This window comes from Schistocerca cancellata, chromosome 7 (genome assembly GCF_023864275.1).
Source record: "Schistocerca cancellata isolate TAMUIC-IGC-003103 chromosome 7, iqSchCanc2.1, whole genome shotgun sequence".
Lineage (NCBI taxonomy): Eukaryota > Metazoa > Arthropoda > Insecta > Orthoptera > Acrididae > Schistocerca > Schistocerca cancellata.
This window is the reverse complement of record NC_064632.1, coordinates 454,050,019-454,071,376: the sequence shown is the minus strand read 5'-3', so window position 1 is coordinate 454,071,376 and position 21,358 is coordinate 454,050,019. Positions and strand designations below refer to the sequence as shown.

The 21,358-nt window shown below is 43.0% G+C and overlaps 1 protein-coding gene across 1 annotated transcript in view; it reads left to right on the top strand.

The window, feature by feature from the left end:
- Nucleotides 1-21,358, top strand: part of LOC126092189 (hemicentin-2-like) — an 862,093-nt gene that overhangs the window by 728,951 nt on the left and 111,784 nt on the right. The window contains exons 5-6 of the mRNA XM_049907669.1: nt 7,023-7,184; nt 17,787-17,921. Of these exons, the coding sequence (XP_049763626.1) occupies nt 7,023-7,184; nt 17,787-17,921 (297 nt within the window). The remainder of the gene's footprint in view (nt 1-7,022; nt 7,185-17,786; nt 17,922-21,358) is intronic.

Genomic DNA, 21,358 nt, shown 5'->3' with positions numbered 1-21,358 from the left:
CCAGATCGAGAGCACCAGCAGCAGCGAGTACTGTTTGTATAAAGCGTTTATTTTGCATTTTGTTTACGACCTTCCACTAAGGAAGGGATTCTATTTGTGTTTATCTGCTCTGCATAGTAACTAACAGTTCTTGATAAAACTTTACGTAGTTTTCGTGTTAGATTTCTTAGTGTTTTCTTGATCGTTTAGAACAGAAAGCGCCCTAAAACCGTCTTTTGTTTGTTTCGCGGCCGTTAGCCACTAGTCACTTGAATCAGCAGTTGTCTTGTGACAGCCAGAGCGAGAGCACCAGCAGCAGCGAGTAGTGTTTGTATAAAGCGTTTTTGTACTTATTTGCTGCGCTTAGCTTTTAAATAGTTTTTCTGGGAAAACCTAGCGTAGTTTTCGCGTCTCGTATTTCAGTGAGTGTTTCTTGATTATCAGAGTAGCTCATCAGAAGATTTCTCCCTATTTGCCCAAGAAATTCACAGTGCCGTAGACACTTGCGAGCAGATTGATGCCGTAACCCTGGACTTCAGGAAGGCATTTGATACGGTTCCGCACTTACGTTTAGTGAAAAAAATACGAGCTTACGGAATATCGGACCAGGTTTGTGATTGGATTCAGGATTTCCTAGAAGAAAGAACACAACATGTCATTCTTAACGGTTCAAAATCTGCAGATGTAGAGGTAATTTCGGGAGTACCGCAAGGAAGCGTGATAGGACCTTTATTGTTTACAATATACATAAATGACTTAGTTGACAACATCGGTAGCTCCGTGAGGCTATTTGCAGATGACACGGTTGTCTACAAGAAAGTAGCAACATCAGAAGACTCGTACGTACTCCAGGAAGACCTGCAGAGGATTAATGCATGGTGCGACAGCTGGCAGCTTTCCCTAAACGTAGATAAATGTAATATAATGCGCATACATAGGGGCAGAAATCCATTCCAGTACGATTATGCCATAGGTGGTAAATCATTGGAAGCGGTAACGACCGTAAAATACTTAGGAGTTACTATCCGGAGCGATCTGAAGTGGAATGATCACATAAAACAGATAGTGGGAAAAGCAGGCGCCAGGTTGAGATTCATAGGAAGAATTGTAAGAAAATCGACGAAAGAAGTAGCTTACAAAACGCTTGTTCGTCCGATTCTTGAGTATTGCTCATCAGTATGGGACCCTTACCAGGTTGGATTAATAGAAGAGATAGACATGATCCAGCGAAAAGCAGCGCGATTCGTCATGGGGACATTTAGTCAGCGCGAGAGCGTTACGGAGATGCTGAACAAGCTCCAGTGGCGGACACTTCAAGAAAGGCGTTACGCAATACGGAGAGGTTTATTATCGAAATTACGAGAGAGCACATTCCGGGAAGAGATGGGCAACATATTACTACCGCCCACATATATCTCGCGTAATGATCACAACGAAAAGATCCGAGAAATTAGAGCAAATACGGAGACTTACAAGCAGTCGTTCTTCCCACGCACAATTCGTGAATGGAACAGGGAAGGGGGGATCAGATAGTGGTACAATAAGTACCCTCCGCCACACACCGTAAGGTGGCTCGCGGAGTATAGATGTAGATGTAGATGTAGATAAACTGTGACTGGTCTATGGCAATAAATTAATTTGTACTGGGTTACTACAATATGTAAGGAAAATTTCAGTAAATTCATTAACAAAGAAAAATTTCAGTAAATACATTAACAGAAATATAAAAGGAACATGTCATATGTATTTAACAAAAGGTACGTTTTCCTTGGAAAATGAAAAATCGTTCAAATGGCTCTTAGCGCTATGGGATTTAACATCTGAGGTCATCAGTCCCCTACACTTAGAACTACTTAAACCTAAGTGGCGGCCGGCCGTTGTGGCCGAGCGGTTCTAGGCGCTCCAGTCCGGAACCGCGCCGCTGCTACGGTCGCAGGTTCGAATCCTGCCTCGGGCATGGATGTGTGTGCTGTCCTTAGGTTATTTAGTTTTATGTAGTTCTAATTACTGTTCTAATACTGACCGAAGGACATCACACACTTACATGCCCGAGGCATGGTTATAACCTGCGACCGTAGCAGCAGCGCGGTTCCGGACTGAAGCGCCTAGAACCGCTCGGTCACAGCGGACGGCCCTTGAAAAATGACAAAATAGTAATTTTAAACTTCATTTACAAAAGTTTTGTGGCAATTTTTTCGGTGATTGTGTTGCGGAAGATTAAGGTTCGTAGACCGTACAGTCCGGAATCGGTATGCCAACCAGGAAGAATCGTGTAAGCATTGAGGTAATAATCCACGCTCTAGGTTGAAGTTACTCATTTGGTACAACACCGCGTCCTGCTGCATCGAGAACTACGTAACTGCCTGCTGCACATCATCATCCGACAAGAATCGTCAACATTTCGAAATCTTTTCAAGGGACCGAAAGCATGATATTCGTATGGAGAGTGTTCAGAGCAGTAGGGCGGATGCTGGAGTGTTTTCCTTTGCGTAGGCGTAACTTCTGTGTTACAACATCGACCGGCATCTTGTGTCGAATCAAGACCAGTACGGAACTTGCCGCACCATTCCACAATGGTGGTTTTAAACAGACATGCTGTGCAGTAAAATTGAGGGTCTGAGCCAGAGGCTCAGGCGGTTCTGCGACCGTGTAGGATGCAGATTCCTCGATATAGCGTGGTTGGGTTTCGGGATCCGCTGAATAGGTCAGGAGTCTACTACACGCAGGACGCGGCTAAACGGGTACCAGGGGCTGTGTGGCGTGGATTGGTTTCTTTTTTTAGGTTAAGAGATCTCGGGAAAACACAAATACGGCTTCAGTCACAAAGGGTGCGGGCCGAACACAGGAAGAAGATACAGGAACTATCAGTACAGCATTTGTAAATTGTCGTAGCTGTGTTGGGAAAGTAATCAGAACTCCAAGCTCTAACAGAAAACACTGATGATCAAATAGTTATAAGAACTTTAAGCTGCCTAAAGCCGGAGGTAAGTTCAGCTGATATTTTTGTGAATAACCTAGCGGTGTTCCGAAAGGTTAGACCAAACACAATTGGCGGTGACGCGTTTGTTTCTGTTAGAAGTAATTTATCTTGTCGCGAAATTGAAGAAGATAGTTCCTAAGAGTTAGTATGGGCAGAGGTTATTGTTGGCAACCGGAATAAAACAATAATTGCATCATTTTATCGACCTCCCAATTCAGATAATACAATTGCCGAAAGGCTCCACGAAAACTTGAGTTTTTTTCAAACACGAACCCGACTCCTACGAGTTGTTGGTGACTTTAATTCATCCTCGATATTTTGACGAAAATTCATGTTTGATTCCGGAGGTATACAATATTGGAGGGCAGCGTGGAGGGTAAAAATCGTAGGTGGAGACCCAGAGATGAATACACTAAGCAGATTCAGAAGGATGTAGGTTGCAGTAGGTACTGGGAGATGAAGAGAATAGAATCTTTCGAAATGTGGTGCTACAGAAGAATGCTGAAGATTAGATGGGTAGATCACATAACTAATGAGGAAGTATTGAATAGGATTGGGGGGAAGAGAAATTTGTGGCACAACTTGACCAGAAGAAGGGATCGGTTGGTAGGACATGTTCTGAGGCATCAAGGGATCACCAATTTAGTATTGGAGGGCAGCGTGGAGGGTAAAAATCGTAGGGGGAGACCCAGAGATGAATACACTAAGCAGATTCAGAAGGATGTAGGTTGCAGTAGGTACTGGGAGATGAAGAAGCTTGCACAGGATAGAGTAGCATGGAGAGCTGCATCAAACCAGTCTCAGGACTGAAGACCACAACAAAAACAACAACATAAAACATCATTCGAAACTGTGTTAAACGCATCCCCTGAAATTTATTTCCGGCAGCTAGTTCATGAGCCCACGCGAATAGTAAATGGTTGTGGAAACGCACTTGACCTCTTAGCAACAAATACTCCTGAGCTAACAACGAGGATCAAAACGGATACAGGGATCAGTGTACACAGGGTTGTCGTAGTGAGACTGAATACTAAAACCCCCAAATTTTACAAAACTTAACGAAAAATAGAACTATTCAAAACAAGCAGATAAAAAATTCACTTGACTCTCTAATGAGAGACACTTTCTACTCGTTCCACATTAACAATATAAGTGTAGATCTTGGCTTGAATGCAAAGAATTAGTATCGGCAGCATTTGTACCAAATAAATCAACAAACGACGGATCTGATTCTCCTTGGTACACAAAATGGGTCAGAACACTGTTGCAGAAGCAACAAAGAAACATGTCAAATTTAAACAGACGCAAAATCTCGAAGATAGGTAATCTTTTACAGAAGCTCGAAATATAGTGCGGATATCAATGAGAGATGCTTATAATAGTTTCCACAACGAAACTTCATCCAGATAGATTCTAGTCGTGTGTGAAGAATGCCAGTGGCAAGACACAATCAATGCCTTCTCTGCGCGATAGCAATGTGAGATACTACCGAAGACAGTGCTGCCAAAGCAGAGTTAATAAACACAGCCTTCTGAAATGCCTTCACAAAAGAAGACGTAGTAAATATTCCAAAAATAGAATCAAGAACAGCTGTCAACATGAGTAACGTAGAAGCAGATATCCTCGGAGTAGTGAAGCAACTTAAATCAGATAATAAAAGCAAGTCCTCTGGTCCTGACAGTATACCAACTAGGTTCCTTTCAAGGCATGCTGATGCATTAGCTCCGTACTCAACAATCATATACAACCGTTCGCTAGACGAAAAATCCATACCCAAAGACTTGAAAGTTACACAGGTCACACGAACATTCAAGAAAGAGAGTAAATCACTAAATTACAATCTCATATCATTAAGTCGATGTGCAGCAGGATTTTGGAGCATATATGACCTCGTAGAAAACGGTCTATTGACACACAATAAACGGTGATTTAGGAAACGTCGCTATTGTGAAACACAACTAGCTCTTTAATGAAAAAAAAATGGTTCAAATGGCTCAGAGCACTATGGGACTTAACATCTGAGGTCATCAGTCCCCTAGAACTGAGAACTACTTAAACCTAACTAACCTAAGGACATCACACACATCCTTGCCCGAGGCAGGATTCGAACTAGCGACCGTGGCGGTCGCACGGTTCCTGAATGAAGCACCTAGAACCGCTCGGCCACAACGGCCGCTTCTCGAATGAAAGGCTGAGTGCTACTGACAAGGGATATCAAATTGATTCCGTATCTCTGGTTTTTCGTAAGGCTTCTGACACTGTACCATGCAAGCGGCTTCTAGTGAAATTGCGTGCTTATAGAGTATCGTCTGAGTTATGTTACTTGACACGTGATTTCCTTTCAGACAGGTCCCAGTTCGCAGCAGTTGACGGAAAGTCATTGAGTAAAACGGAAGTGATTTCTCACGTTCTCCAGGTAGTGTTGTACGGCCCTTGCTGTTCTTTTTTATATAAACGATTTGGGAGACAATCTGAGCGGCCGTCTGAAGTTGTTTCTAGACGACGCTGTCGTTTATCGACTAGTGAAGTTGTCAGAAGATCAAACCAAATTGCAGAACGATTTAGAAAAATATCTCTATGGTGTAAAAATTGGCAGTTGACCCTAAATAATGGAAAGTGTGAGGTCATCCACGTGAGTGCTCAACGGAATCCAATCCGCTGAAAATCGGTTACACAATAAACCAGTCGAATCCAAAGGCCGTAAATTCGGCTAAATATCTAGGAATTGCAATTAGGAACAACTTAAACTGGAAGGTACACATAGACATTGTTGTGGGGATGGCTAAACTAAGACTGCGTTTTATTGTCAGGACATTTATAAAATGTAAAACTAAGGAGAGAGCCTACACTAAGCTTGTCCGTCCACTTTTAGAATACTGCTGCGCGGTGTGGGATCCTTACCAGACAGAATTGACGGAGTACTTAGAAAAAGTTCAAAGAAGGGCAGCACATTTTGTATTATCGTGAAATAGGAGAGAGAGTGTCAACGAAACGATTCAAGATTTGGGATCGACTTCATTAAAACAAAGGCGTTTTCCTTGAGGAAGAATCTTCTCACGAAATTTCAGTCACCATCTTTCTCCTCAGAATGCGAAATATTTTGTTGACGCCGACCTACATTGGAAGAAACGATCACCATGATATAATAAGGGAAATAAGAGCTCATAAGGAAAGATATAGGTGTTCGTTCTTTCCGAGATACCATTTGGAATAATGAAGAATTGTGGAAGTGGTTCGATGAACCCTTTGCCAGGCACTTAACTGTGATTTGCAGAGTATCCATGTTGATGCAGATTTAGAAGTAGACAATTTTCTTTCTCCGATGTGCGTCTACCGATGCTCGATCTTCGGCGGACAAGAAAGAAATAATAGCATGTTGGTTTTCGTTGGACAAAATTGGTAATAACTTTGCCGTAGTTCACCTTTCTGCATTTACCATATGCACATCTGAAAGACACGAATCTTATACTAATCCCTTCGCTGCATTAAGGCGCTTCTACATCCGTATTGGAGTGGTGCTACGTTGCATATATTCTGCAGTAACACCCGCAAACATCAACATGTCCAGCTTACTCTAAGTTCGATTTCGGTACATATACGCATTTAAACGGACTGGGAAGCGCCTTTGCACGCATAGACATCTAAAATTGAACCACAATGTGAAAACAGATTTATCAAATTCTTGGCCGTACAACAGGGTCAATACTATCCCTATATAACAATCGTGTGTGCAGCTATGACCTTACATCGTGTTAAATATATTGTAATTTGTCGATCAATTTTAGATTATAACGTTTGCTGGGACGCTACCTTGAGAATGGAATTTACACTGCAATCGTTAGTTACATAAATCGTGAACATGTCCCTTCATGTCACCTCTCGGAGATACTGTGATTTCCAAACTACCATACGACTGTGACGCCAACAGAGTGAGAAGTGAGGCAGTAAAGTCCAACCCGTATCTCTGTTGAGGACAAGGCAACGCAGTTTGTCGTACAGATTTAAAGAGGAAGCATTACATTTACGCTAAGTAAGGAAATTACTATGTGGACCGTGTTCGCAGGTGTCTTGGGTGAGGCGACGAGACTGGCACATCCTGACCTCTGGTCCGGTGACGTACACGAATGACGACCGCTTCCACGTTGTCAGCTCGCCGTCAGGAACCGACTGGAGCCTCCACATCAAGTACGTCCAGAAGAGGGACAACGGCACGTACGAATGTCAGGTACGTATTCCAACACCCAACATCACATACTGAAACCAGACTGTGTCCTCCATATGAATGAGTGACAGCTTTGTATGTGTTTCAGCTTTCATCTACATTTCCTTTACTGTTCCTGTAATATAAAAGAAAGTACTTCCGTGATTAAACCCAGAAAACTACGCAAAGCTGCTATGTCATCCATTGCCACACGGGGTCATTTGGATGCAGTGCTGCTGTGTCATCCAATGCCATATTGGATCAGTTTGGACATTCATGTAGAAAGTATATCACCCTGTCGGAGGTTATCAGCTCTCCAGTTTTCGGAGCCGCTCAATCGAGTAGTCCCTCAAATGGTTTCGCGGAGCTTAATGTACTACTTTCCAATCCTCTCACAAGTGACAGTTGCGAGGCAGTACCGGAAACTGAACCTGATTGCTCTGCTTGACAGCTAGACGACCGCAACCACATTTAGACACAATCTAGCAGATTCCGATGAAATATTGGATAATATCATCAAACGCCATGACTAACCATGAGAGTGATTCAACTGTTGTTCTAAATAAACGATTTTCCTGACATTTTCCGAGTACGAGAGGCTGACATTGTCAAGAAATGGTGAGTGACAATTCCAGCTAGTCGTGCTGGGGAAACGTAAGGAAAATAGTTAAATAGACGTCTGACGATGTACCGGAGACAGAAGTCAACACGCCATACGGCAACAAGTGGCCACGAAAGTCGCGACAGTTTTGTAATTACTTGTTGACAGCTATATGAAAAGATAAGGTAGCACACTGCAGAAGCGATAGCTGTTTTCGAGAATGAAGAGGAAGAAAAATAATAAAGTTAATTACAGTGTAATTGTTACACAGCCTCATTGGAAGAGGGGGCTGACGGACAGATCACATTAGACGTCACTCTGCTCCATTAATTAATGCAGTTTACATTTAGGTTCACGAACTGTAACGGGGAGATAGTAGAACAGAAGATTAAATCGCTTTGCCCTCCCCACTGTGGAGAAGAATTTTGGAAAGATATCTGTGACATTGTACAGCAAGACCACCAAATGAAGATTCACACGATAGCTGGGTCGCATATCAATGGACTGATTGTAAACTAGTGTTTCAGAAAATCGGGAAATTAAGAGTCCGCGCACTTCATACGTGTCGCGAAAGCTTACTGCTGACGAGAAATGTGTCTCGGAGAAAGTTTCAGTGCTCATTAAATAAGTTTAACAGCAGTCCATAAGACTATTTGTAACTATCCCTTATTTTGAATGAATCCTTTATTCCTTGTTAAGCACCATAGCTAAGCAGCAATTGAAACAATAGAGGGCGCCGATAAGCCGAAGGCCGGTTAATTATCTGGGTATGTGACGACACCTCAGTATTTTGGGTTTCCTCTTACTGATAGATAGGCAGAACTACAACGGTGCCCGTATAAGATTCTTCATTGAGTCACCTGGAGCAAAGGCTGTATGAAAAACGTCTCACAATGCATCGTGCATAATGAAGGAAACTAACTGGCCTCAACTTATGCTCGACAATTTTATTAGAAATGACTTCTTCGTATTGTTTTGGTTGGTTTGGGGAAGGAGACTAGACAGCGTGGTCATCGGTCTCATCGGAATAGGGAAGGATGGGGAAGGAAGTCGGCCGTGCCCTTTCAGAGGAACCATCCCGGCATTTGCCTGGAGTGATTGAGGGAAATCACGGAAAACCTAAATCAGGATGGCCAGACGCGGGATTGAACCGTCGTCCTTCCGAATGCGAGTCCAGGGTCTAACCACTGCGCCACCTCACTCGGTCGTATTGTTTTATTTGAAAATTTTGCTTGGTGGCAATATAGGCCTACATACATCAAGCGCTAGTCATCATTGGCCTCAATGAGGATCTGGCATTTTTGAAGGACATACACTCCTGGAAATGGAAAAAAGAACACATTGACACCGGTGTGTCGGACCCACCATACTTGCTCCGGACACTGCGAGAGGGCTGTACAAGCAATGATCACACGCACGGCACAGCGGACACACCAGGAACCGCGGTGTTGGCCGTCGAATGGCGCTAGCTGCGCAGCATTTGTGCACCGCCGCCGTCAGTGTCAGCCAGTTTTCCGTGGCATATGGAGCTCCATCGCAGTCTTTAACACTGGTAGCATGCCGCGACAGCGTGGACGTGAACCGTATGTGCAGCTGACGGACTTTGAGCGAGGGCGTATAGTGGGCATGCGGGAGGCCGGGTGGACGTACCGCCGAATTGCTCAACACGTGGGGCGTGAGGTCTCCACAGTACATCGATGTTGTCGCCAGTGGTCGGCGGAAGGTGCACGTGCCCGTCGACCTGGGACCGGATCGCAGCGACGCACGGATGCACGCCAAGACCGTAGGATCCTACGCAGTGCCGTAGGGGACCGCTTCGCCACTTCCCAGCAAATTAGGGACACTGTTGCTCCTGGGGTATCGGCGAGGACCATTCGCAACCGTCTCCATGAAGCTGGGCTACGGTCCCGCACACCGTTAGGCCGTCTTCCGCTCACGCCCCAACATCGTGCAGCCCGCCTCCAGTGGTGTCGCGACAGGCGTGAATGGAGGGACGAATGGAGACGTGTTGTCTTCAGCGATGAGAGTCGCTTCTGCCTTGGTGCCAATGATGGTCGTATGCGTGTTTGGCGCCGTGCAGGTGAGCGCCACAATCAGGACTGCATACGACCGAGGCACACAGGGCCAACACCCGGCATCATGGTGTGGGGAGCGATCTCCTACACTGGCCGTACACCACTGGTGATCGTCGAGGGGACACTGAATAGTGCACGGTACATCCAAACCGCCATCGAACCCATCGTTCTACCATTCCTAGACCGGCAAGGGAACTTGCTGTTCCAACAGGACAATGCACGTCCGCATGTATCCCGTGCCACCCAACGTGCTCTAGAAGGTGTAAGTCAACTACCCTGGCCAGCAAGATCTCCGGATCTGTCCCCCATTGAGCATGTTTGGGGCTGGATGAAGCGTCGTCTCACGCGGTCTGCACGTCCAGCACGAACGCTGGTCCAACTGAGGCGCCAGGTGGAAATGGCATGGCAAGCCGTTCCACAGGACTACATCCAGCATCTCTACGATCGTCTCCATGGGAGAATAGCAGCCTGCATTGCTGCGAAATGTGGATATACACTGTACTAGTGCCGACATTGTGCATGCTCTGTTGCCTGTGTCTATGTGCCTGTGGTTCTGTCAGTGTGATCATGTGATGTATCTGACCCCAGGAATGTGTCAAAAAAGTTTCCCCTTCCTGGGACAATGAATTCACGGTGTTCTTATTTCAATTTCCTGGAGTGTATATTTCACACATGATATTGGACGTTGATGCTAAGGAATAAAGTGAATATTCGTTCAGGGCGAGTGGTAGCTTACTTTCCTACCACACAGAGAGTGGAAGTTTTCATTATACCAGGTTTTGCTTGCTATTCTACCACACCTATTCAACGGTCGGCGAACACAAACATCAAGGTTTCTTTAGCTATCGTTTATGTCTTAATTTTGTCCTTTATCAGTTACTTCTGCTTTCTTTCATCTACGCCTCAATGTGACTACCAACGCTTTGCTCTAGCGTGCCTGAACACCAGCCTCACAAAATTTATCAACTGCTATACATTATGTAAAGCGTTACTCCCTATGATTTATCTGGATAAATTCCAATATTTCGATGGTCTAAAGCCCTTTAACGGGTTGGTAATTTGTGCCCTCTCTTGCGGTGCCAATGTACTCGGCATTAGATAATCTAGATGGTGCTGCCATCTGCGTAACAGAACGATAAGCGCACGAAAATTCCTATCTCTGTCAGTAGTCGCGTTGGCAGATTTTGACAGAGCATTACATTCACGATAACGGCGATGTACTGGCACGGAAATGTAGTTCTTTTCTTATTTCTCGGTTTAGTGTGTATATCTCCAAAAAAAACTATATTTGCATGTCGAAATCACTTTCTTCGTATTCTATACTATAATATTCCTAACATCAACTCCTGAAAGAATATCTGTAACAGACTGTAGCTCACCAGATATATCATGTAAATAAGTGGTAACAGTTGCTCCTACGGTCCAAGATGCACATAGGTTCACAGCTAATTCCCCCTTTCAATGTCGGTAATATATCTGTTAACTGAGGTACCATTTAGGTGAATTCATGTTGTTTAAGTATTTCACGCTACAGAAATACTTCGACAAAGCTGGAAACATGCACATTCCAAAGTTAAGGCACATTTCGATACTGAACCAGAAAATGTTTTAGAGGAGGAAGCCTCAAGTTTTACTGTTGCTCTTCACCCGCAAGTTGCTACAGTAATGGATGATAACTTTGCACTCTATGGAGTGTGTACTGTCTACGTGGATTTTACCACAGAGTCTAAAATACACTAAAATGGTTAGAACGTTATTTTATTTCCTGTGTATACTTGTACGCAGCTCGTGGTCCCGCAGTAGCGTTCTCGCTACCAGAGCACGGGGTCCCGGGTTCGATTCCCGGCGGGGCCAGGAATTTTCACTTGTTCCGAGATGACTGGGTGTTTGTGTGTCGTCTTCATCACCATCATTCATCCCATTACGGTCAGAGGAAGGCAACGGCAGACCACCTCCACTACGACCTTGCCTAGTACGGCGGTGCGGGTCTCCCGCGTCATTCCCCTACGCTCTGTCAAGAAGCATGGGACTTCATTTCATTCCATACATACTTGAAGCTGTCAGTGTGTATCCATTTTTTACAAGACGTGAGAGCGAAAGTCATTTTGTTAATACTTAGAAAAAAAATTCGTATGAGAATTTTCATCAAGGAGACGACACCAACAATAAAACGTTTCGAAGTCACGATTTTTTTCTTTTTCAAAGCGTATGTTCATAAGGAAATCCCGCTGCTGTGTCCTTTTTTAATGAAAACCTTTGGATGCTTCTTGTACGAGATTTCTCATGTTGTCGTTTGTGTAGCACAAGTAAAGTATAGGAGAAAAGAGAAGAACAATAAGCTGGAATATTCAGTTAATGATAAATTATATATTTATATCAAAATAACAAAATTGTAAGAGGTGCTCCCTGCGACGCTGTTTAGTTTGAAAACAGAACAGTAAAAACATTGGCGCTCTCTCTCTCTCTCTCTCTCTCTCTCTCTCTCTCTCTTTCACTCTCTCTCTGTCTCTCGCTATCGCTATCGCTCTCTCTCTCTTTCTCTCTCTCTCTTCTCTCTCTCTCTATGTTAGTCTATGGGCACACTTCTTCCCAAACTGCGACGCATAAAACTAAAAATAATTGTAAAATAGTTCTTCAAGACTAGTCAGAACTCCAGAATCTGCTAAGATGAACGTAATTGCTCCTGTAAGTTCAAATACCTAGCTTGTTGACCAATTAAGCATTCACTAAACTGTTGATTGAAGGACAAGACAAGGTATTATGTTGAGTCAATAAAATGCATAGATGCTTCAATAGTGGATATAGAAGCAGAAATTTAATTAATTAATAAATTAGCTGAATAGACAACTAGACTGTCTTTAAATGCTAACATTTTAGGTTAGGCTTTACCGTGACTGTTACTGACATTAAATGAAACTAAACGTTTACTATTATCAGTCACTATTTATTTATCTCCACGACGCGTTTAAAGGTTTAAACCTCCATCATCATGTGGATTTACATTTGTTAGCATGACATATGTGTGTGTGTTGTGTTACGATTTTTTGGAGGAACTTGTAGCACTGTCTAGTGCAGAAACAAAACACTATTTCAGAACATGGTTTCGGGTTTCTTTTGACAAAAAATTAAACGTGTATCTAACGGTAAACATAAAATAAGTAACATAAAGTATCTCCAGTGGTCATAGGTTCACTTTATTTCACTTATTTTATATTTACCGTTAGATACACGCCTAATTTTTTGTTTAAAGGAACCCAAAACCATGTTCTGAAATAGCGTTTTGTTTCTCCACTAGACAGTGCTACAAGTTCCTCCAAAAAATCGTAACACAACACACACACAAATGTCATGCTAACAAATGTAAATCCACATGGCGATCGAGGTTTAAACCTTTTAAACGCGTCGTCGAGATAAATTAACAGACTGATAATAGTAAACTTTTAGTTTCATTTAACAACGGACTGTGTTCACACCTATGAATTCACTTACATATCCTCACCACTAGTGTGGACTAGTCGAATATCGAGTCACTGTGTGAAACGCCGATCGGTTAAGAAATTTAACTGAAGTTCTCACATCTACATCTGTGGCACAATCTTTCAAGTCCAAGGGTACGATGACAAATTGCTAGAAACAGTATCTGCTATGAAACATGTAGGAGGAACTGTTCAGGGTTACATTAATTGGAACGAACAAATAACACAAACAGCAGGAAAAGCAGATGACGAAGTCGGATTCATAGGAAGAATCTTAAGGAACTGTAAATAATCTACGAAGGAAGTGACTCACTAGGCGTTGGTTCAACCGATTATTGAGTACTGTTCATCGATTTGAGTCACTTAGTAGGTGGGACTAATGGAAAGGGTAGAGAAGATCGAACGAACAGCGTTGTTCGGGTACGTTTAGCCATCGTGAGAGCGTTATAGAAATGCTCAAAAAATTTCAGTGGCAGACTTTACAACAGATGAGTTGTGCGTCACGCAGAGGTTCACTGCCTAAATTACAAGTAAGTACTTCCCGTAAAGCGCCGGAAAACATATTACTTCACCCCACATACATCTCACGAAATGACCACTATTAAAATAGACCGTAAATTTGAGGTAATACAGAGTCTTAAAGACGACCATTCTTCTTATACGCCATTAGTGACTGAAACAAGCAAGGAGCCATGAGCTAATGGTTCCAGAAGTACGCTCCGCTACACGCCGTTAGGTGGCTTTCCGAGTATGATGCAGGCAAAAATGTAAGTCCAACATTGCAAAAAGAGCCCAAATAGTGTCGGTAGATTTCTAAGTCCCACGGAACGCAAAATACTTCAGACGCCTAAAGAGTGCAGCTGGGAGTCACGTCATACAACTCTTCTCAACTCTGGTCATACCGAGTCACCAACTGTAGACTGTCCGACTGCCGATTGCTGACAACAGATCCTGAGGAGCTAGCACTCCGCCCTTTTAAAGACGCGGTCACCACCTCTCTCCAACTCTCGTCACCATTGCACGCGAATAGCGCGGCCATTGACGTCTCAGATGTCCCTTCATGTGGTCACCAGTCAATTTATGCCACCTTTTATACAAAGGTTTGAGAAAAGTTCTGTTTGCGCCGTTACGAGCATGCTAAAATTCATTAAAAACTTACATAATGATAAATTGTAGGTGCCGTTGTTTGCCCTCATATCAGTTTTAATCAGTTTCAATTTGTGGTTGTACTGGTGTAATCTGGTTGTGCAAATATGAATGGTACCAGTTTTATATTATTACGTCTCCTCTTTCCATTCACGTTATTAAGGTTCATGAATCTTTAGTTAAATATAAATTATAGGCAGAACTATGAAAATATACAGAAGAAAATAAAAATGGATAATACAATAATAAACCTTAACACCTACCTGGAGCGTGTGGTGAACATACTCGCTGCCAGAGCATAATTGCTGACAGCGTGCCTCCCTTCATTCATAAGAGATACTGATTCCAATTAATTTTCCAGTTATAATGTCTCTGACGGCTTATTTATTAAAGATAATGATTATGCAAGTATCTTCATCGCTGCGTCTTATCAAGAGTGCTCGATGTCTTTGCTGGGATGACTACTTTAAAAGTTATAAATTATTTAGTACATTTGTTATATTCATAACATTTCTATCTCCTCTCATGTGTCATTTCCAGACCATATCTTTAAATGACTGTATTTTTAATCTGATTCTCTTTCCAGAATGAAATTTTCACAGTGCAGTGGAGCATGCGATGATACTCGTACTAAACTTCCTAGCAGATTAAACTTGATCGGGACTGGAAATCCCGACCTTTGTCTTCCGCGGGCAAGTGTTCTACCGACTCAGTTACGCAAGCACAACTCACGACAGCTTTCCTTCCGCTAGTACCTTCGCAGTAGAATGGAGGGTAGGAGATGAGGTACTGGCGGAATTAAAGCTGAGAGGGCGGGTAGTGAGCCTTGCACACAGTTTTATTCTGTCGGAAAGTTTCAAATGCTCTTTCGTTTGGCACCTCCTACATTGTTGTGCTCAACACGGTTCGCGCTGCGCGTGTACAAATAAGTACATTTTTTTTTTTTTGGTCATCAGTCTAGTGACTGGTTTGATGCGGCCCGCCTCGAATTCCTTTCCTGTGCTAACCTCTTCATCTCAGAGTAGCACTTGCAACGTACGTCCTCAATTATTTGCTTGACGTATTCCAATCTCTGTCTTCCTCTACAGTTTTTGCCCTCTACAGCTCCCTCTAGTACCATGGAAGTCATTCCCTCATGTCTTAGCAGATGTCCTATCATCCTGTCCCTTCTCCTTATCAGTGTTTTACACATATTCCTTTCCTTTACGATTCTGCGTAGAACCTCCTCATTCCTTACCTTATCAGTCAACCTAATTTTCAACACTCGTCTATAGCACCGTATCTCAAATGCTTCGATTCTCTTCTGTTCCGGTTTTCCCACAGTCCATGTTTCACTACCATACAATGCTGTACTCCAGACGTACATCCTCAGAAATTTCTTCCTGAAATTGAGGCCGGTACTTGATATTAGTAGATTTCTCTTGGCCAAAAATGCCTTTTTTGCCATAGCGAGTCTGCTTTTGATGTCCACCTTGCTCCGTCCGTCATTGGTTATTTTACTGCCTAGGTAGCAGAATTCCTTAACTTCTTTGACTTCCAGACCATGAATCGTGATGTTAATTTCTCGCTGTTCTCGTTTCTACTACTTCTCATTACCTTCGTCTTTCTCCGATTTACTCTCAAACCATACTGTGTACTCATTAGACTGTTCATTCCGTCCAGCAGATCATTTAATTCTTCTTCACTTTCACTGAGGATAGCAATGTCATCAGCGAATCGTATTATTGATATCCTTTCACCTTGTATTTTAATTCCACTCCTGAACATTTCTTTTATTTCCATCATTGCTTCCTCGATGTACAGATTGAAGATTAGGGGCGAAAGGCTACAGCCTCGTCTTACACCCTTCCTAATACGAGCATTTTGTTCTTGATCGTCCACTCTTATTATTCCCTCTTGGTTGTTGTACATATTGTATATGACCGGTCTCTCCCTTTAGCTTACCCCTACTTTTTTTAGAATCTCGAACAGCTTGCACCATTTTATATTGTCGAACGTTTTCTCCAGGTCGACAAATCCTATGAAAGTGTCTTGATTTTTCATTGCCTTGCTTCCATTATTAGCCGTAACGTCAGAATTGCCTCTCCCGTCCCTTTACTTTTCCTAAACCCAAACTGATCGTCACCTAGCGCATGCTCAATTTTCTTTTCTATTCTTCTGTATATAATTCTTGTACGCAGCTTCGATGCATGAGCTGTTAAGCTGATTGTGCGATAATTCTCGCACTTGTCAGTGCAATGCAACTTGAAAGTTACAACGGCTACCGGACACTGACGTGACAACTGGCTGGCGGAAAACACACATGCAGCTATGTTGCCCCTCTCCGCTCCTCGAGCCACTGGCTCGTGTCGCCCAGTCACCGCTCAACGGCCATCCTGCTGGCGGCACGAACTCTGCCCACATTCGCTGCCAGGGCGCTATCTAAACGCTGCACTCATCCAGATAGAATACAATTACGCAGATATGATTCTGCGTGTTACATACCCGTCACCAGGCTGGCGACCACGCTGAGTGCATGGCAACGCAGTCAGCTTCGCAAAGCTGCTCTGCAACGCTAACCACGTGGTTTCCGTCTCATCGTCAGCCATGCGCACACATCTCCTAGTGAAATCTGCTTCTCCGAATTGAGAACACGATAACTGCAGAACATCGTATGTTCCCGTAAGCATTCTGCCATTATCAAGCACTCGAGTTGTAGTTTGTCTTGTCATTTACTGCTGTGAATTCTATTATCAATCTGAACTACTTGAGAATCATAATTTTTTTCTGTTCTTAGTTAACTATTTGCGTACTATTAGCTTACATTCTCTGATTAAGTTTCTTTTATGGTGACTCATTTTTACTAGGAGCCCATTTCCGGGTCATTATTGTACAGTTTTATGGCATCTACCGTGCATCTGATGTGCAGAGAACTTGCTGTACTTACTCTAGATTCGTGGCTGTGTTCTCATATCATATCCTCTAGCCTTACTCTGATTCCCACTTTTGCATTCTCTCCCTATCTCCCACTCCATCCGCGTGAAACACACACCCACACACACACACACTCACACACACAACAGCCAGCGCGCGCGCGCGCTCCCACACACTTACACACACACACACACACACACACACACACACACACACACACACTTAATAGACATCCACTTCCACTACCTGGTCCGTTTTTGTCCCGGCTAACTTGGCCACGTCACTCTTCCCTGCAGAACTTTGTTTGTTTCTGACTGTCTATACCTCGAAAATACTTCCCTAGTACCTGTTTGCATTGTTTCACCACATTACTTGAAACTCATTGGCTAATCCTCTCCTTCGGTGTATGTGTCAGGTGGCGACTGGTAGCGGTACAATGTCACACTACTTCAACCTCCTGGTGCTGGTGCCCAAGGCGTTTATCCTGGGCAGCGGGGACTACCACATCGGCGAAGGCAGCACCATATCGCTCGTCTGCATCATCGAGAATGTGAGTTTATTACACGCATTATTCAAACTTTGCTTACTTGCTGTGAGATACATTATAACGGACGATTCTGCCCAGCGTATGTATATGTGAAATCAGTTGACCTTTTTTTTTTATTAAACTGAATGAGGCTTCAGTTCGGAATTCCTGTTTTTAACAGTGCCGTGCTATTGCGACCGAAATGTGTTAAATTAGTGGTAGCTCCTGGTGTGAAGTTGTGTGATATGCAGGTGACTGTACTTGGACGCTCTACTTGCTCTCTACTTCCATATAATTGAGTTGTAATTATGTGCGAGTCGCAGAAACATGTAGGGAACGAACGCTTACTGAAATCTTCTCAGGTTATCCGCCGAGTCATCGCGTCTTGTTGTCGCAAGATTTCGACGACTTTCCATCCATCATTTTCAGGTGAAGTGTCAGGTCTGTGTTCGTTCCTTTATAGCTGCGGGACCACAGACTGCTCTCACGAGGACCCAGCATATGGTCCAGTCGCATGCGTCTTCAAGAGATGTCGCAGCGGTGGTCCAAAAACAAACCATACAACGGTGCTCTGACACATCAATGGCTTCTGGGATTCAGTCATCAGATCAATAGTGAAACTAAGAATGCATGACACCGGTTTCTCCGTAGGGTAGCATGGAATGTGGCGTAGAAACAATACGTCGGAAAAGCTCCAATGTAAAAGAGCAGGGGCAGCGAGCTGCACTGACAGGCAGCATCGGGACTCAACAACTAGACCCATCTCCACCCAGCTGGCTGTGGTCGTTCTTCCAGAGGCACGTGACTGGTCCACCCGTTGAGCTCTCAGCAGAGGAGTGTCCAGTTGAGCAGCTGTAAGAGAATGAACAGGACATGAACCCGCCACTTTGCCTGAAGATGACGAGAACAAAACTCATCGAAATTTTTAGGCAGCACGACGCAAAGACTCGGCTGATAAAAGGATAAGACTTAATCAACCGCCGAGAAGTCTCGCATTCCCACATAGTTAACGGAAGGCTTTGCACTCTACGTTTTGGTGTCCTCAAGGTGCGATTGCAACTGTACGTCTTGCGCCTAGTCGCGGTGCTTACCTGTGCTTGCCTCACACGCAAATAGAGGTACGTGTGTAGGTGTATGTCTCCTTCTCGACATGTGCGCACAAGTGGTCCCAGTGACACCTGACTGTTGATATTGGCCAACGGACTGGATCGCATGACTGCCTGAAGAATGGGGAAAAATCGATTTCCGGTTTTCACGCTGCAAAAACAACTGAAGGTTTTTGAACCTGGTTCTCTTAGTGAAGAAAGCAAGAAAGGAAACTTCTTCTTTCGTATTGCGTGACTTTTTATCTGCCTAACGTTCTCAAACGATTTTGAAGAATATGCGGTTTAAAAATCTGTTTTTAACTAGTGTCAGTGTACGATCTAAGTTTCCTTTTCATAGTTCATAACAGTGGCTGCGAAATGACTCTGCGAATACAAGCCGACGGAGTTCGCAAAGGTTTAGTGCAATGTTAGTTATTAGCTAACAATTCCGGCCTAGTCTAAGGCCTTTGTGTGATTACAATCATTCGTGTGGAGGAAATTCCAAATACATGCGAATTTTTCTCTTCTCGATGCGTGTTTACTCAGTACAATCGTCTGCTATTGTCTTGCAGTAGCCCTCACGTTGCATCATAAAAGACAAGCAGCTGAGGTGTCCATATCTCATAATTAAGTGGAATGTACATTTCGCATATGAAACTAGAAGAGGAGAATAAATTATTGTAATACGGAACTTTGCTCTGGACTGACTACACTAAAAGGTCGAGTTATTCTATGTAACTGATCTCTAGTTTGAGACGAATAACAGCAGACGCCATAAGCAGATATACATGTATAGAAGTCTCTACACTTAACGTGATTAAGACAATAATTTTTCTTGTTTGGCATTTTAGCTTTCGTATTTCTAGGAGAGAACTGCGGCATAATTTGTAAATAATTACCTTATCTCCTTTTTTCAAAGAACTGTGCGCAGCGCTTAGGAATACTATTTCTTTAACAAAACTTGTATGATGAAAGGACGGTCAAGTGGAGCTTCTCCCTAAAGGATTTTTCCTTGAATCACATAATCTCGTCTAATTTTTAAATTCTTCCCTCTTTCTCAAAGATGTTTCCATTCTGATTTTTCTCTTTTATCATAAAGAATAACTGCCGGGTTCAGAGTAGTACCAAACACTGCTGGCTTAGTAAAGGAATTACTACCCATAGATGCAGATTCGTTGTTGTATCCTCGTGCAGTTCACACGAGTTTCAACCGTGAGAACTGCTGTTCTTTGTATATTTTTCATCCGTGTTGTTTGTTTTTCATGGATTGACTGATCTGCGCCGATAAAAGAGTTCCTACTATTCGACGGCATAATTTTATTGGTATTGTCTGGACAGTACAGTAATCATCGGGTTTCGAAGCACAGCGAAACAGGTTGTGGAGACTTCCTATGAATATTGAACAACATCTGGGAATTTTTGTTCCTTACATGAACAACTAAGAAATTGTTCGAAAAAGGTTTCCCACTTCATTCTCTGCTGCAAAAAAATTCAATAAAAATTTCAAAACGGAACGAATTTTTGTAGGAGTATAAGAGCGGAAGAACTGTAGTCTATAACGACAAAGTAATATGAATTAGTGCACAGGAGTGCACAGGACTGTTTTGAAGGAAAACTTTGCATAGAACTCACTGTGGCGCAATCATTATAAAAATGTCTTGTGTTTATTTTTTTTTTACAAATATTTTAACGTTTGAAGAAGAAGAGCGTCTATTGCACGCCTGTGACTCCTCAGTAATTAACAAGTGTCGTCATGTTGGGTGAATTCGCAATGTACCTTCACCAACACTAATTTATACTCCTTGAGCTGCCAAAAATTATTGCTAAGATTTTTTTCCGATTGCCTTAATGATGCTTTAGTAGGCAGTGGCAACGTTTCGTAGGCTGTAGCGAATAACTACCTCACCTTGTGACACAGACTAAAAACCGGGAATGCTTGAGTTAATCCCATTTGGCTCAAAGGTTATGTGCCCACTGACAAGGAATTCTGCATGTATCCTGGAATTAAAACACTTTTTCAGAAATTCATATTGCGATGCCGTGGCCAAATAGAATTGCTTTATAATGGATCTTTTCTTTCCTTAACTTCTTCTCTATAATTCTCTGTCTAAGGTGCTTCTATTTCTATTTCACCGATTTAAATGAAATAATAATTAATGGATATAAGAACATATGGCTTGATTCCGTATTGCTAAGAAATTTTAAAAATAGATGATGTCAGTAACTGTCTGTTTTCCTATCAAATCTGAGACGGAAACTTGGTACGTTTCTATGTCGATGAATTCTCAACAAGCACGCTACTCTAAGCTCCAGCTGCAGGTTAAATGTGCCCGTTGTGAATGCCCTGTGAGCCGTGATTTGTCTTTTTTTATCAGA